General features: G+C 27.3%; 1 protein-coding gene across 5 annotated transcripts in view; it reads left to right on the top strand.

Annotated features, from left to right (window-relative positions):
* Positions 1–8,658: 8,658 nt before the first annotated feature.
* Positions 8,659–19,199, top strand: part of LOC141535010 (zwei Ig domain protein zig-8) — a 44,847-nt gene continuing 34,306 nt past the window's right edge. The window contains exons 1-2 of one of the 5 annotated variants that reach the window (XM_074254730.1): positions 9,690–11,109; positions 15,833–16,223. In XM_074254730.1, coding sequence (XP_074110831.1) covers positions 16,103–16,223 — 121 coding nt within the window. In that variant the 5' untranslated portion in view covers positions 9,690–11,109; positions 15,833–16,102. Of the gene's footprint in view, positions 9,286–9,689; positions 11,206–11,235; positions 11,251–15,832; positions 16,224–19,199 lie in introns of those variants that run through there. The other 4 variants (XM_074254726.1, XM_074254727.1, XM_074254728.1 and 1 more) reach the window with 4 other exon arrangements.

Here is a 19,199-nt window from a genome sequence, read left to right as displayed (position 1 = left end):
CTTACTAATTATTTCGACTTGTAGAGGGTAAAAATTTCGAGCAACGGAGGTTTTGGGGCTTGGAGGGAAGGGGATGAAACATTTCTACTGCAATATTATACTAATATGATGTATATATATAAATAAATAAATAAATACAACGAAACGATCGATCGAAACGCTAACTCTGTCCTTTAAATTCAAATAATTGTTATCAGGAAAATATATCAGTAGTAACAGGTGTCACTGATGACAGTTATTAATTTTTAAAACCATTTTAATCCGATATTTATTATTTTTTCCGTGACCAAAAAAAAATCCAATTAATCTCACACTCGCCTTACACCCGCGTCTCATATTCGTCATTTACATAAATTAATTAAATTTCCATCTGAAAAATTAATTAAACCTTCAGTTTATGGACGGCGGACCATTTTTTATGGTTTCACATGCATAACCGTCTTGCGTCGTACATCGTGTAGAATAAAAACACAGAAGCCAAACAAGGATTCGCGCATGTATAAGATTGATACTCTCGTCTCTAGCCTTTATTAAACATTATTAAATATCAAATATTGTACGATAGCTAAAGGGTAAATGACAAGGACGTAACAAGGGATTTTCGAAATTCTTTAGTAGTTCGCTAAGAAATCTCCCAATCGATTGTATGCAAGGCTTAGTTTCATCTACACGGTTACCATATCATATATCGGTAAGGATATTATATACCATACTATACTTGCGTGTATGTCTGTGATAGTAATACCTTTGTGTGCGTACCGTCGCGCTCCATCGTGTCCAAACAAGAATTTCTCGTCGTTATACTGACTTAATAATACACCGGGCTCCAATAAATCACTCGATACGTAATTTAATCTAGCCTAAAGCCTTAGTAAAATATAAATTAATTTTTTCGGCTGCGTTTTTTTTGCTTTAAATTTCTCATCGATCACTCTTTTTATTCGGCATGATCTATGATTATTCCCTGAAAAAATAAAAGGAATAAATATGATTCCTCATATGCTAACTGTCCATTAGAACTGACGATTTATAATAATTTTTAAAGGAGAAAAAATCGATACCGAAAAATTCTTGAGTTAATAAAAATTTAACAGTTCAAGAGTTTTTTTCATTCAAATTGAAAAGATTTTCAAAATACGTTTCTTGATTCGAGTTAATTTTTTTTTTTTTTTTTTTTAGTGCGTGACACACTTGAGAAAATTTATCTCAAATTTAAATTTGCACATAATCATTGAATTTTTTCAAAAAAATCAGACTGAAACATTGAACCAAATATTGATCGATTATTTTGTTTCTAAATTTTTTTGATAAATCTTAACACAAAAAAGTAAGAAACTAATAAAATTACTGTTTAATTAAATAAAATTAATTACTTTAATATTAATGAAATTAACTGATGTGGCAATTTTGATAATTTCTTAACAAATAAAATATTCTAGAGAAAATTAAAAAAAAAAATGCTACTTGTAGAAATTAAAAAAAAATATTGATCTCTAAATTTCTTTAATTTCTAAACAAAGAACAACTATGTTTTTTATTTTACAATAAAAAATAAAAAATTAATCCCGCGTTTTTTTTTTTTTTTATTAACAATATAAATCATTAGTGGAATTAATTTAATTCCAGAGGGATTAAAAATTATCCACTCTGCATTAACCCCGCGAATGTTTTACATTGTATTGATATTCTCTGATAGATAAATTATTGGAATTATTATTAAATGCAGAATGCCAATGTAGTTGGATGTATTGTATGCAACCGTATGTCGTTAACCGACCCGCTAAGTAATTTAGCGATAAGATGATGATAGTTATGTTTCGAAGGGGAGCAGAGAATAAACGATGGAATGGGACATCCTATCATTATCCAATGATCTGTGACTTTGGTAACAGGCTTTGTGTGATACATTGACGTTTGTGTGGGATTGCAAACATGTTTAAACGTACACTTGGCGCGAATCATAACCATACTGGGTCTTTGGGTTATTTTGAAGTATGATTTGTTATTAATACTGTTTTAATGACGGAGAAAATAAATTTAGCTTCCTCTACCCTCGCATTAATATTCATTAGAAGAAATTAATTTTTAAATGTGTTACTAAGAGTTTGATAAATATTGTTTTAAATGCCGATATTTTATCCAGAAAAACTCCCCGTTGCTTAACTGAGCACTAATTAAGTGTCACAACTGTATAATTATTTAATTATAAAAAACTTTGTTTTTCAAGCATTTGATATTGACAGCTTTTTTAATAGACTATCCGTTAGTCATAATTTATAATTTATTATTAATCAAGCTTCGTTCTATCAATGCATTAAAAAATTACCATACTAAAATCGAGTCTACTCAGAATTGCTAATACAATAATTTTTAACTTTTAAAATATATTTAAATTAATGCCAAAGTAAACACACAATAATAAATAACGCGGTCTAATTATTTCATCAATTTTTTTTTTTCAATTTCATTCATCAGATTATTTTTGCCGGAGACAAAATTTTAAAAAAGGAAAAAAAAATAATTAATGGGAGAAGATAATTTATGCGTTACCAACTCCACCTTTTTTATTTCTGTCCCAGAATTTTATGATTAATTTTTTTTTATTTATTTATCCATTTTAATTCCACTATTATTATTAATTGTAAATTAAAAAAATTTAAGCACCGGTAATTAATAATAAAAAAAAAAGTAACTTTGATTTAATAGTTTTAAATTGTAATTTATTTTTACCATAATTTATTCATTTTTTAGTCGATATTTTTTTAAAATATAATGTGGAGGTAAAAATTTGATTGACAGTTATTACAGGTAACTTATATTACCCACCAAGCTTGAGTATAACTCTTCAGCGTGTTTATAACTATAAAAGTAATCTCCAAAAAATACTCTTATGTCATTATTACGGCAACCTTATAGAGATACCTTCTAAGCAGCATAAACCCGAGCTCCACCCACTTGTAGTTTTTTTGCTCTTATTTTTCAGCTTCTCTTGCTGTCGTTAAAAATGTTTCATCTATTTCATTACCTTCTTTTTTGGTTATTTTTACTATCTGGATTTATTGCTCTGAAACTGAAGAACGAGTTAAGTTACGAAAGGTGGAAGTATTATCCACCTTTTTAGTATGTTATTCATGATTTCGTGTTAAATTTTTTATTTTATTCGAAAAAGTTTTTTTTATTCGAGCCCATTTCATCTCAATTAATTCTTTTTTATAATTATTATAAAATATCGGTGTCATTTTTGATTAGAATATGTTTGCAAAAAATTATGCTATTATTTTTTGATATAAAGAGGTTCAAAGTTGCAAGTAGGAGAGAATTATCGGGGTCAGCGGTCGCTTGGATTATTTCTAGGTTGTTTAAAAAAAAAAATTTATTTAACAGATGGGGATAAATGTTAAGAACATGGAGTAAAAGTTTTCAAAAAATAAAAAATTTAAGAAAGATTCTCACGAATCGAAATCGTAAATTAAATTTATCTGATGGAGTGTAAAGGAAATTGTAGGAGTATTTGTTAATTTAAGTTATTTGGTATTTTAAAATAAAGTTTTGAAAATAAACATAGCCTGTTATTTTACTTTTTTTATAAAAAAAAATTTTAATACTTAAAAAAAAATGCATCAAAATTTTTTTTTTTAATTTTTACAAGTACCATTTTTTGATACATTCTCTCTTTTTTTGTCAAAAAATCCTAAAAATTGTCACGTAAGTTAATTTAAAAAACATCAAATTAATTAATTTTATTTAAGTTAATAAATCATTACTTTTTACTTCTCACATTAGGATTTATCAACAAGACTTAATAAATGTCGCAAAATTTTTCCAATGTAACATTTCAACAATGAAATATTTTCCGTAAAAAAATTTTTTTTTGCTCGATAAACAACAACAATATCGTCGATATTTTTCCGCGTGTTCTTAGATTAAAAATCAAAATTGATTAAAAGAGTATTTTCTCATAATGTAAACTGATACCCGAGGTTTCTTTAGCTCAGGAAGGGGTAGGACAGGGTACGGCGAACGTGGGGGTGTAGTTTATGCTCAAGTTCTTCGTCAAATTAATCCAGGTCTGGTTTGAAAGCGGGCAACCGGATGTAACGCGAGACCTCGTTGTATATTGCGGATATTGTGTTACTGTATTTCATTACCAACAGCAGCAAGATCTACCGGATGTATTTCGCCTCCCGGGTGATGAACATCCTGAATAAAGGATACCGATCTATCTATTTGCCCGTCTACCTTCTACGTCTGAAGATCCTGTGTTCTTCAGCTCAGAAATTTATTATAACGCTCACCACCCCCGGCTCTGATATAATACACAATAACGTTAAGTTACGTCAAAGCATCAAGTGCTTTACTATACATCGAATCGATCCACCCGTAACCTCTATTTTCATTCATACTACACAAAGATCAAATTTTACTTATGTCATACCCTAGAAGTATACATGTACTCTGTACTCTGTCATGCCCTGTGCTGTTGCACACATGCATACACTATGTACGTATGCTATATATTATGGATATAGATGAAGACGATAACCATAGTGGTGGATCCATTCTGTGCACACATCCTTGGCGAAAAGGATCCAATACAAGTGATAACGCCGTAGTATGACCCCAGCTTATCTTCTCTCTCACTCTCTTATCACAGCAGACTAGATTGTGGGTCTTTGAAACGATCTGGGAATCTCATCTGACGAGTTTGTTAGTTCTTTAGCAAATCCTGTTAAACCCAAAATAATTGCTATATACTTTGATTAACTTCACTTTGTTTCAAGGTATCAATTACTGGTTAAGCTTCATCTATCAATTTAAACTTTATCATATAATTTAGTTAATTATTAGTTGGAAATTATAATTCACTTGTAAACCGTAAAGTCTTTTTGTTAAAGTTATAAACTTTTCGGTTTTAGATCTAACGGAAATTCATTTAATTTTCATTTTCACGGCAGATTCCAGATAATTATGAGTTTATTATGGCTTAAGCGCTTATATACGTACTTACACTGAAAAAAAAAAAAAAATTAACTTGATTCGAGAAAAAAATTCTTGAACTAAGATAATAATTTTGAAGAGGGTAATTGTCTTGAATCAAGATGAAAAATCTTCAAAATTATATTCTTGATTAAAAAAATTTTTTTTCCTGTGCAGAAAGCTAAAAAAGTAATTTCTAGATCACCATAATGAAATTAAAAAATTTAATTTTTTAAAACTTCCACTTTCAAAAATTTAAAGAGTAAATTCTTCATTTTTTTCTTGAATGAAATAAGAAAAAATAGTTGTTATTCGTTTAAAAGTTAAAAATGTCTTTTCAGAGATTTTAAAAATTAATATAAATTTTTTCGTTGCTTTTTTGATGCATAAAATAAATTTTAAGATTGAAAAAAAATTGTATTAATTTCTACAAGTACCATTTTTTTGATAAGTTCTCTCTATAATAATTTATTTGTTAAAAATTTATTTTAGTAAATTTTATTTAATTAAAAATAGTAAACTTAAACTAGAGATAAGATTTTTGAAATATATGTTAATAATTTGACTTATAAAATTTGTTTTAGCTCATCAAAATTTTTTTTACTTAAAAGATTACTTACTCGGATGTTTTTCAAATTAAAAACCACATTTACTCCTTAAGATAAAGTCAAATCACTCTAGCAATTATTTTATATTAATTAACAATTGTTTCTTGTCTCACCGGGGCTTTTTTACCGCTATCTTATCTGCTACATTGTATCATACACTATCTTATTAATTATTACAACAATAAAAGGATGAAAGGCGCCAGTTAGACGAGATTCCATTTCGATAATTTGCTAAAATAATTTAAGCTATATTTACACGCGTAAATGCATAAACATAAACACATACATTTCTGTCTCTGCGGGTTTGTGTGTGTAACATTTCAAGCTCAGGACAGAGTAGAACTAATGTTATAGACAGATATGTATATGCAGACAGAAATAGTGCTGAGAATAAGCGGAAGAGAGTAGAATAGATGGTAAATGTACGCGTTCATCCATTTATACATGTATACATCGCAATACATCTAAGCAAGACTTTTCGCGGACCATTTTAGTGACAAGACGACCTGTAAATTGGAGAAGCCCTCGAACAAGTCCCCAGTTCCCAGATTGTGCTAAACTATCTCTCTTTGTCTGTTCACATTATTTAAAACCCCACGACAATGGCTCAATTAATCTTACTAAATCTTGAAATATCTATCTTTTAAATGTTCACATTTATTTTCACTTGCTTTTTTTACTAATTAAAGATTTTATTTTATTTTATCTTAAATTAATTTTTTTTTTCAACATCTGTATTTACGACAAATTTATTTAATTTCAAATTATAATTTTAATTTAATATGATTATAATGTTTGTTCGCTTAAGTCACAGTTTATGTAATTAAAAAAAAATTTTTTTTATACTTATAATCTATATTAAGAGAATAAGAAAAATTTAGTGTCCTGGAAAGTCATATGATAAAATCGCTTTTTTTTTTTTTTTTTAGCAAAAATTGACATTTTTAAAGATATGAGCTCATCCTGATGTTACACTCATCGAGACCTTTCATTTAAGTAGCCACATCAATTTTTCATATATTTTATATATTTATATATATATGTATATATGAAAAATATATCAAAAATGCAAGTGGGTACTCAAATGAAAGCTCTTGATCCTTAAAATCAGAATTTATTAATTTTATTTAGTAAAATTTATTACACAAATAAAAATTTTACAAACTATCAAAATTGATTATTAAAAAAATTATTTTTAATATTTAATATTCGTATTTTTGTTTTATATTAAAAATACAATTATTACCTAATTAAAAATCACCCTTTGCTTCGTGACAACGCATATTGATAATTATTAGTAATTAAAGAGAACCTTCTTATTAAATTTCAATTAACCATAATATTTTGTGATTAAACATTAAACACACGGCTGTAAATAATTTAATAATGAGGAATATTAATAATAGAATTAACGATTGATTATACAGATTATTCATGAGGATCATAAGTTACACAGAATTAACTACTTGTTATCAAAATACATCACAGAGCAAAATAATAATTTTTAAATTATAATTTCTAATTAATAATTGCGGGCAATGTAGATATAATTAATTTAAGCGAAAAGTAACACGTGAGTGTAACGTATGAATATATTATTATGCAATATCAACATTATTGTTATTATTTTAAACAAATAATATGGAAATTATAGCGCTGCGAAGCAACAACACATTTCACCAATTATTTTGTGAGCAGAAGCAGCTTAATTATAGGCACACGTTTGATCAAATGGATGTTGTATTAACTATATTGTATATTATGTTATGTATATGTATGTAGTTTGGTATATATTTGGTAGAGCGATATATATATAGTAGAGTACACGTGCAGATTGAATATCTCACCGCTGTGCATGATGTTAAAAGTCACAGAATCATTGCTTTTATATCAAATGTATGCTACATTATTTACCGCACGGATCATATTTTTTTTTATTCATCAAATAAATATTAATGACTCTGGGGAGGACATTTAATCGTTTATTTGACCTCAATATTTATTTATTAAAACATAATTACAAATAAAACAATAAAAAACTTGAAAAATTAAAAAAAATTCATATTTTCCCGGGTCATATTAAGAGTCTCGAGGAGAATCTTAATCCTTTGTAAGGTCGTAGTAGTACGCGCAAGCGCTTCCTTCTACCATTTTTAGGCCCCTCTCTGTCTATTAAACAAGCTATAGCTCTACTATTTTAAGAAAAAGGCGTAAAATTGAAAATACAAGTAAAAGTAAACTTTGGGAGGTCAATTATCGAAAACAGATGGTTCTATAAAAAAATTAGGTGGTAATAATAATATTTAATAGGCATAAATTAAAAAAAAAAAAAAATAGATTTTTTATTGAAATAATATTCACAAGATTGCTAGTCAGCGAAAAATAAATTAAATATAAATAACTCCATAATGAAAGCAAAATATTTTTCAACTGAAATAATATTGTAGATAATTAAAGTGTATGTATTATATTAAGTATTAGCTGTTAATTGTCTTTTTTACTGGAAGTGGGTTGAAATTTTTTTGTGATGTTATGGAAAAATAATTTTTTAGTGAGTTTAGAAAAAAATAAAAAAAATTTTTTGACCGTCTAATTATTTATAAATAACAGATTAAAGTTCAACAATTTATGAAAAAGTATATATCTACGGAGTCGGACAGAAACAATTGTATGGGTTACAGTCTTGCATAAAAATTATGGATTACTTTTTATCTTAAATTATGTTTTTAGTGATTTGTAATTTTTTATTATTAATTTTATAAATTTTTTGTCACTGTATGAAGTGTAAAAATTTTAATGTCAAATATTAAACATTTTAATGTGTTGAATTAATACTTAGTTTGTGACAAAGACTTTTCTTTATTGAATTCTTATATCACAGAAGAAATAAAATGCGAATTGGTCGAATATAACAGAAACTTAAAAATATACATTTATATATTTCTATTCATGTATAGGAAAATTAAATTTATGAGTGCGACGACATTTGTGGGAATGCTATACATTTTCCAGCGAGTAAATTCACGAGAAAATATAAATATGTACTGTATGTATATGTTTACATAGATGTTATGAATACATTTATGTAGTATATAGTACATAGTATAAATTCGTGTGAAGCATTCCGCGAGGAATCTTCTCCTTCAACTACAAGGTAGACTAGTTACTTGTGGAAGCTCACACGGTATTTTAGACATTGAAAAAGTAAAATAAACTGTGTAAAATAAGTACAGTGGATGTATAAAGTACCTTTGGTTGCTCTGTGCTGTCTGTATCTTCGTATCAAAGATGTGGAAAGAAGAAATGAAAAGAGGAAGTAAAGGAAGTAAAAAGAATGATGTGAGACGCTTGTATAGTCGACGAATCATTCTGAGTTAAACTTCCATCTTTATGTACATTTATTTTTACATATATTTATGTATATGTATATTGTATGTACAACGGAGTATAACAAAAGAAAAAAGCACGAGAGCGAGATATTATGCTGATAAGATATTCATGACTATCGGGACTCACGATCAAAAATGTTGTGTTTTTTTTGAGTGAATAAGAATCAAGGGAAAAAAACTATTGTATGCATTCATAGTAGGGGAGTTTTTGCAAAAGAAAATTATTTTCAAAGCGAACTGCAGTAAAATATAAATCGGATTTAAGTATGGCTTGATGGTTGCGAATGCTTTGGCGCATTTTGATCATAAAGATAAGTAAACATATTCAGATATTCTTTAAAGTGAATAATTATCCTTGCAGAATTTAAGATCGTCCACTCGAGGTGGTATTAAAATTAAATAAAGTTGTCATTCATCTAAAAAATTAATTTTTTACTTTGATATATTTTATAGATAATGTGATTGTTAATTATCATGTCGTGTTAGACAAAAATTGCTTTAATAGTTAATTAAACCATATCAGGCCTGATATGGTCATATATAATTATTCGATTGAACTTAGCGTTGAAATTTTCCGACAGATGGCGCATTGTCGCTAAACTTTATCACTACCAGAGAGTTAAGTTTAAGATTTTAAATTACAAATTGAAAATAATTTTATTCTAATTTATTTAAAGAACTAAATAAATTAATCATTCGATTTTTAATTAATAGAACATATTAATTGACGTAAAAAAAATTCTAATAAATTATTCTTTTATTTTCATAAGTAATCTAATTTAATCAAACCAAGAAACTTTTTCACTAAATTTTATCAATATATTTCTGCAAAAATATAAATATTCTTCTCAGTCATTAATGCCATTATATCAAATATATCAGCAATAAAAATTTGATCCCTCGCTGAAATTCTACTCTTCCCCAAAAACCCTAAATCTCACCACCTAAACTTAATCAACCATTGTCAAAAAAAAAAAAACCATAAATTACTCTCTTTTTCTCTCTTCCATTATCTCGGAAATCAGGTGTCTTTTTCGCCTCTCCGATGTTGACAGCCAAAAAAAAGGGGGAATAAAACACAATAATAAAATCAAAGTAGCAAGCTTTCAAGTGTAGTGAGCGTATCACGGCGACCAAAAGAACACAAATTACGATACGGTTGTGGTTACAAATCTCAGCGACGTATGGGCACAGTTGGCCCTTGTGAGTTCCATTAGTATTGTACATACACAAAATTTATATTTAATCACACACGCATAAATAAATACCTATATATATAACAAGAAAGACACGACGCCTTTGACCGAGACATTAAACATACGCTCACTTAAAGTTGCATCTTACCGTTCAGCCCTTTAACTTGCGCCGAGCCGATTTGATTTAAAACTCTACAACTCATACTATATATTATTATATTATATTATATGATATATATACACCGTGTAGGTACTATGTAATAAGCAATGTGTGATGTGTAATGTGTAATACCAGGAGGGAGGGGAGGGGAGGAGCACATGCTCCCACACGAAACTGGTATCAACCTCCCCGTAAATATATGACGTGGTTTGAGTTTATTGTCGGTATGAACTAACATAAACCTTGTGTGTGCTCCACACTCATAAACTTATGCATGCAGTCTCTCTTTTTCTTCTACTTTATTCTTCTTCTCTTGCTCTTACTTTCAGGCTTCTCTGCCAGTTTATTACATTTCTCTTTAACAGCATGCGTTAGTTGAGGTTGAGGTTCAGTCTCGTCTACACAACCTTCTTGTCATGTCTTTTTAAACTAACTGTCCTTAATTTTTTTAATTCATATAATTCAGTTAGTTCGACGTCTGTCGTTTTTATCAAAGTGAAAAAAAATTTTTTTTTAATTCGATAAGCTTGACACGAACTCGTTTGAAAAAATTCTTTAATTAAGACTGTGAAAACCCGGCGTGCGTATTTATAGTGATAAAACGTAAGAGGTGATGAGTGAAAAGGAAAAAAATAAAAAATAAAATTTTAGTGTGAAAGAAAAATGAAACAATCAGCCTTTGAGCAAACGTATTTGCTCCGCATTGCAAAACAGCCGCTGGGTAAAACTGGAATTTGCATACCCGAATTAGTTACATGTATATAATACAAACTGAAAATGTATTAACTTTTTTCACTCTTTTGTTTATGTTATATTTTATTTATTTATTCTATATTATTTTTTGTGATACGTTTCTCGGGTTTTGTGATCGACAGGTTTGTAATAGTTATCCGTATGTGAAAAAAATAAATAAGAGTAATGTACGTTAAAAATGCAATGCACGTCAATTTGATGTGCAGATCACAGTCGTGTTTGTTTTTGTTTATTTATGGTTTTAGAAATTTTTTTTCTGCCAAAATTTCATACATTTTTTATGTTTTTCTTTTTTTGTGCAAGCCTTTATTTTTATTATTAAAGTTATTATTGTTGAAATTTATTAAAGCTTAGATAGTTTGAAGTAGCAACCTTGCAGTCACTATGTGACTTGTGAATTATAAATGAATAAAATTTTGTTTTATTAAATAGTGACTTTTGTTAAATTGTACTGTACTTTCTTAAATATTGACGTTTTTAAAGATATACGCTCATCCCGGTGTTACACTCATCAAGAGCTTTCATTTGAGTAGCCACATGCATTTTTGTTATATTTTTCATATATACATATATATATATATATATATATATATATATATATATATATATATATATAAATATATAAATATATAAAAAATTGATGTGGGTACTCAAATAAAAGGTTTCAATGAGTGTAATGTCGGGATGAGCTTATATCTTTAAAAGTGTCAATATTTCACAAGATAAAAAGTCATTTCTTAACTATATACCTAGAGATAGACCTTTGCAATGACACTAAATTTCACTAAAAATACCCAGTTTTATCATATGACTATCCTGGACACAAAATTTTTCTTATTCTCTTAATAATATAGATTATTTTGTACGACTCGAGTGTTTTGTGGTAAAAAATCTCACACAGAAATTCTTCACACAAGAACAAAAATTTTTTTTTGTGCAAAATTTTATTTGAAAAACAAATTAAAAATCAAATAAATTTTTTGGCTAATTAATTAATTAATTATTAATTTTTTTTTGTCAAATAAAATCCAAAATATTTGACAATATTTTTTTTCTTCAACTCATCGTTTGAAGTATGTGCTTTTAAAGTATCCAAATTCTTTTTTCGTCAAAAAAAAAAAATTACCTTTAATTTAAATAGCAAAAAGTATCTATGGAGAATTCTCTCTGTATTTAAGTTTACACAAGAACTACACACCTTTAAAATAATAATGATCTGGTAAACACGCGTGTACACATTATCTGGTCCGTTTGTTTGCCACGCGCTGCTACTACTTTGGGGTAGCATTTGAAGTATATAGATATTTATACAAAATATATATATATATATATATATATATATATATATATATATATATTATATATATATATATATATATATATATATATATATATATATATTATTAATATATATATATATATCTATATCCATAGAAGAGAACACATTTTGGAGGTTTGTTTTGTAAACGGTACTTCCGAATAAACCTCCTGAATAGTAGACATATATACATACGAATTCGTAAACATATACATGTAGCATTCGCACACTCTATTTCTAACTCGAGTTCTCTCACTCTTTCTCTCTTGGTCGTTCGATTTAAATATATATATGCTCTACTAAATGTACACTTGGTACTTTTAAGTACGTAGTACACATGAAAATTTCGTTCTACTTGCATGAGTACCTCGTTTACACGTTAAATTTATACAATCACACTTTATAACCTAAATTTTGGTGTAATCTTCAGTGTAGAATCTCATATAAATTTGCTGTAGTTTTCACGCTCATTTAAATATGAAACATTTAAAATTTTAATGACAAACATTCAAAATTATGTTTAGGCACAAATTCCAATCTAAAGTTTTTTTTATTTCGTCCGTTTTATTTTGGGAATCTATTTTTTTATTAAAAAAAAAAATTAAATTAAGTTAGGAAAAATATTTTTGATTAAAGAAAATATTTATGAGAATAATAATTATTTCGGGTGACATTTAATTTTCATTTGAATGGAAAATTCAGTTTGAAAAATTATTACGACAAAATTTCGTGCTAAAAATTACACAAACGAATTTATTAAAAATAACATAAAATTATTTACAAATCAGTTAAGTAAAAAATAATAATAAAAAAAAAAAATGGCACATAGAAAATAAATCACCAGCGATTAAATCTTTATCAAAAAATGAAATAATTGAAGCGGAAAGCGGGATAATCTTCTTAATAAGTATAAGCGATAAAAGTTAACCGAAAAATACTTAAACTTTGTTATTAAAAAAAATTATTTTAATAAAACTCCAAACAGACAATTACGAAACAAAAGTACGATTATAAATTATAATGTATTTCAATTACCAAATTACACTAAAAATATAATAGAGTAACACAGAGACTAAAACTACATATATCCTTCTTTTCTTTGTTCTTTGCTCTACACCGGTAATACTACATAGCCCCGCATATACTTCAGATTATTCATATTCGCAATGAAAGCTTTAGTACTACGGAATACCCAGGTCCTTCTGTTACATTATCCGTCTACGTAATTACTAAAGTTAATTAGAATTTTTTGTTTCATTTTTTACTCATTTTCTTTTCAAGATGAAAGCAAAATTTTTTCAACATAGATTAAGTTAATCTCTTCCTTCTTTTTTCATTTAAATATTTTTAGAAAGCTTGGACTACTAAAAATATTCATTTAATTTTTGTTTCAACCCTTTCTTCGCAATTAATATGAATTTTACTTCAACTTGTTCGTCTTTTTCTTAATTTTCTTGAGAAATGAATTAGGTACGGAAAATATTTTTAAAATACTAAAAAATAATTATATATTTACATTGACTAGCTTTTGATTCTATTTCTAGAGATGATAATTCGTTGTTTTATTTTTTGTTTTAAAAATAATTTTTTTCAACACTTTGTTTATTTTGACAATATTAAATACTTTCTGACCTTGTCAATAAAACGTCGTAAGATTTGAAATAAAAAAAAACCTGAATTTAAAAAACTCGGTTTTAATTTTGCCAAAGAACGAATTGATTTTCTACTTTGCTGCTTTGAAATTTAAGAGAAAAAATAAAGGAGTAAAGTATTCTTTTTGTATTATAAATAAATCTTACAATAAAAAATTAATTTCATTAAAAAAAAAAATATTTAAACTCTGAATATTATTTTGAAGAAATTTTTAAATCGAATAAAATTTTTCAAGCCAAAAAAAAACTACTTGATTAAAAATAATTATAATTTAACTCTTCAAATATTCATTAAAATTTTATTTGATGCTAAATTAATTTAATTGAAAAATAATTTAATTAAATAATTTTCAAAGAAATAAAAGCAGTTCATTATTTTAATTGATACACTTAAGTTGAAAGTATACGTTATAATAATAATTCTTTTATATTTCACTCAATAACATTCAAAGAGAATTATTTAAAAATAAATACCCAATCAAATTTAATTACCAGCAGCATTAATTTCTAATTATAACTTTTGAATAATTAAGCAAATTTTAATTGATAAAATTGAAACAATAGAATTTTATGTTAGAACAAAAACTAAAACAATTGAAATTAATTTATAATTTTTGAGCATCGAAATAAAATTTTATTACCAGCCGGTCTAAATGATATAAATCGCGGGCAATTTATCTTCAATAAATGGTTTTTATGAAAAAACAAAATAATTAATAAAACATGGCAATTAACAAGATTTTTCACTCTTGGCCAAAACGCATGTTCACAATGTTAATTTTTTTTGGGCAAAGTTTTATACATAACATTTATTATGCGGATAGTTAAAGAGAGCAGCGAGTACGAAGGGTAAAAAAAGAGTTCCGGGCCGCGGGGGGAGTTAAAAGTAAGTAAAGGCTAAGAGAAAGAGAGAAAGAGGAAGAGAGTTCAGTAGAGAATGAGGCTTTTGCACACGCTCACAGCCTTTCCCAGTTCATTTGTCAGTAACTGCTGCTACTATATTCTACTCTATATACTCTACACCCAGTGGAGACCCAAAAGCCATTTTTCAGTTTATTCGCGTGTCGAAAAATAAAAAATCATGTATGTACAGTTAGATTGTATATACTTAGCTCGCTCTGGGTAGTGTCTTCGAAATTTATGTAAATATTATTAATTGCTCTGACGTTTCAAGATTTAACTGTGTGATTTTTTTTTTTTTTTTTTTTTAAGAAGACGATGTGTTAAATTTGAGGGTCAATTTTATATATAGAAGAATTTTGAACTTGAAATAATTTATTCTTTCTTGATATTTAAAAATAATTTAGAATTTTTTCTTAGTTTTTTATTCAAGCTATGAAGAGAGCTCTAAACAATATTAGACATAAATATACGAGCACTAAAATTTTTTTTCAAATAAATTTTTGTATTAAATTAATTATTACAATTAATAAATTTAATTCATTATTCATTCGGAATAAATAAAATAATAAAATGCTAAATATCGCTTGCATAAATTTTTTTTATCGATGTAAAATATATGTAATGTTATATATATATACATCGCCATGGATAAAAAAAATAAAATGTGAAATGCAAAATTCAGCAGTATAAAATAAAATATTGACCATTTGGTCAATTATCGTGAATTTTAATCATTTCAATATTTAATATATTTTTTAAATTTGTTTTTTGATTTGATATGAATATCGAGATAAAGTGACAATTGGACATAATACGTATCACAAAAAATGAAAATAAAAGAAAAATCAATGAATAATATTAATCACTTTGTAACAGGTTTATTTTGAGCATCAGCGACGTGAAATGTGTTAAGCATTAAATGTACAATTTGTAAATGAATATTAAGTGCGAAGTGTGCTCAAGTATTCGATAATAATAACAACAATGATGACCCGATGACACACATATGATTCACAGAGTGTAATGTAACGTTAAGTGTAAATAAGGAAGGAAGTGTTTATTATAAAATCAGTGACTGGTGGGCTTATTCTAATCCGGGTGTGACACTCGAGGTTTACGTGTGCAGAACGAAAACTATGCGGCACGATGAGGGGGCCAAGAATCGGTGGCCTACCGAGTGCGAGATACTTGGATCGATTCCAACAGAGGCTACAAATGTCGATCATACTTGTTTTTATTTTTTTTCTCATAAGAACTTCAATATCAGGTTTGTTTTTTTTTTCACTAGTTTATTTTATTTAGTTGAAATGTAATTACTGTTCGAATGGACGGCGTCTTATTGAATTGTGTGTGTGTGTGGGGGGTACGAAAATTATGTCTGATTGAGAGATTTTAGGATTAGGCAAAGGTGTGTGCATTGGTAAGAGGATGTTAATATGACGATACACGTGTACAGAATATTCTGAAACTGAATAATTTAATTTATATACATTTGGTCCGTTTCTATCCGATGTTCTACATCCTATTCTCTTGTCTACTTTAGTCCATCGTGTGTATAAATGTGTAGAGAAACCGACGAATGTCATACTCTATGGCAGAATTAGGTCTGCTGAGGAAAATCGGGTTTGTTATAATAATAATGATTAGTACGTCTGTAAATCTGGAATGATCAATTGGCCAGAATAACTAAAAATTTTGCAGAAAACTAAGGACTCATTTAGAGCTGCAAAATTAAATTTTATGCTTAAATAGCTTGATCAAAAATTAGAAAACTGAGAATAATTTGTGAGTTTTCAGGAAAGAACGGCAGATAAATTGGACTATCTCGTAGAGACAGATTTTCTCCAGAATTTATTGGAACTATTTAAGTAAATTCTATGTTAGCTTTTAGTAAGCTTATAAGCTCCTATTTTAATAGGCATTACCAGTGTAAAATTTTCAAAAAGCCGAATTTTATTTTTTTACATTTTTCGATAGTTTATAAATTTTTTATCAGCATGTAAAAAAATTTCTTGATACGTCTTAATATATTAATATATATAATTTTTTGATCGCCAATTTATCTCCTTACAGGAGAATTAAATTTGAGGTTTTAAGTTACAAAATAAAAATTCAAAAATAATAATAAATTAATTCTTGAATTTCTATTTTCACCATATAGTAATTCGAAAAAAATTTATCCAATAAGCAGCAGATGAGCTTGAACATTTCTCTAATTTTTCTTTGAAAAAAAATTTGTAGCAATTAATTTTTAAGAAGATTAAAAACTATTTTTTATAAAAAAGGAATTAATTGAAGCTCTTTAAATCTAAAAATATAATTTAAAGGTAAAACTAATTCAATAAATTCATCCTTGACTCAAATATAAATCTGAGTGGATGAAATTATCATTCAAACAAATCTACTGATGAATTAAATTGATAATCAGCAGTAATCCTTTACACACTTACATGCGACATCAACATACAATAATAATAAGAGACACATATTTGCAAGTACATGATAAATACACGTGTAATTTTTATATACAACAGAGTAATTTATTAATAAAATAGTTTAGAGCCGTGTAATTCGATAGGCCCACACATGTACGGCTCAAATCTCAAGATGAAAACTTTTCGCGATAATACGAAGAAAGGATCTGATGGTGCTCAGTTCTACCGGCGCCAGTAGTTATTCACGCTTAGGACAATTTAACTTAATTAATTAACCGGCGTTGTGATGGGGCGTTAATTTATGCTCATAGAATGATTCACTGGCACTACTCCTCGCAATGCCATTTCACACTCCCTCACTTCCTTTCCTTTCTTCCGGCATTTCTTCTTCTATCCTTTTTTACTATTACTTTTATACTTTTCTTCAGCTTTAGAAAATTTTCACCCATTTTTCACAACTCCTTTTATAAATCATTACTTATTTTTCTCAATCCTTCTTAGATGTGAAAAATTTTGATAAAAACCCTGACAACTTCTGACTCGATTCATATGATCGCTTATTTTCACCTATGCCTTTAAGGAATAATCATAAAATATCAATTTCGCGGAAATTATCACTACTATAAATTAATTCAAGAAATTTACTCGTGAATCTAAAAAATAAAAGAATAATATGCCCATACTTAATTTTTCAAGAGAAGATAGTAATTAAATTTTCCAATAGGTGGCGCATTGTCGTTAAATCATCTCCTTTGAAGAGAGTTAATTCTGGCGTGTTAAATTTTAAAATAAAAATAATTTTTTTGACTTTTTTAAGGAGCTTATTTGATGTTGCTTTTAGTTTAATCAACTACTAATCCAATTTTTAATTAATAACACACGTTAATTAATGTAATCACTCCTAGAAATATAAGTAATGTTTTTTTTTTATTTTAATCTGCAGCTTTTCTTTTTTAACAAAGATTTTTTTTTCTCAAATTTTTTTTTATAAAATTTGCTAGAATATATATTTTCATCAGAAAGCAATTTTCAAAAATAATTTCTCCATATTATTGTCATTATTATTATTAAATTATAGAGAAAACGAATTTAAAAATTTATCAGCAACAAACAAGAAAACTTGTGGATTAAATAAAGAAAATAAAATAATTTGATTAAATCTGAGATTACTTAAAAGTTTAACAAACTTCATTAAATTCCATAAGCATCGTTAGCATAGAGAGAAACACAGAAACCATACACTTTATATAAGGGGTTTTGGTTTTGTATATTATATTGAGGGGATGAGTAGGTATATAGCGTGCAGCTGGAGCTAGAGGTGAAGAATAAGTAGATGGAGAAGAAGTTCGGGGATGGGTTTTAAGCTTTGCCTCTTGAAGGAAAAGTTTTATTCGCTTTTGCGCGCGTACTGAAACTAAGCATAACGAAACTAGTTTGCAGTGTTGGGTAACTAGCCCACGTACAAGTACACAGCTCTCTGTATATGTAGTGTACTCCTAATGACTCTACGAAAATCGCTTGATCCTTTTTCTCACCCTCTACTTCTTTTTAGTTCAACTCTTTAATTACACTCTACTTTTTTTTTTTATTAAAAAAGAACCAAGATTTTTCTTATTTTGAAATCTTTTAAGTATTAATGAAATGAATATTAATTTTTTACTTTTAACTATTATATTTTACTCGAAAGTTTAAATTACGTCAATTTAAAATAACCTGGAGAATATATATATATATATTTATATACAATACATTCATAGGATGTATGAAAAGAAAAGAATTAAAATAAATGGGAAAATAGAAGAATGAGT

Source organism: Cotesia typhae, unplaced genomic scaffold (assembly GCF_013202065.1).
Source record: "Cotesia typhae breed Kobodo isofemale line unplaced genomic scaffold, CoteBio_Ctyphae scaffold_13, whole genome shotgun sequence".
In the NCBI taxonomy this organism is placed as follows: Eukaryota; Metazoa; Arthropoda; class Insecta; order Hymenoptera; family Braconidae; genus Cotesia; species Cotesia typhae.
The sequence above is the reverse complement of the archived record's forward strand: the minus strand, read 5'-3'. Positions and strand labels throughout refer to the sequence as shown.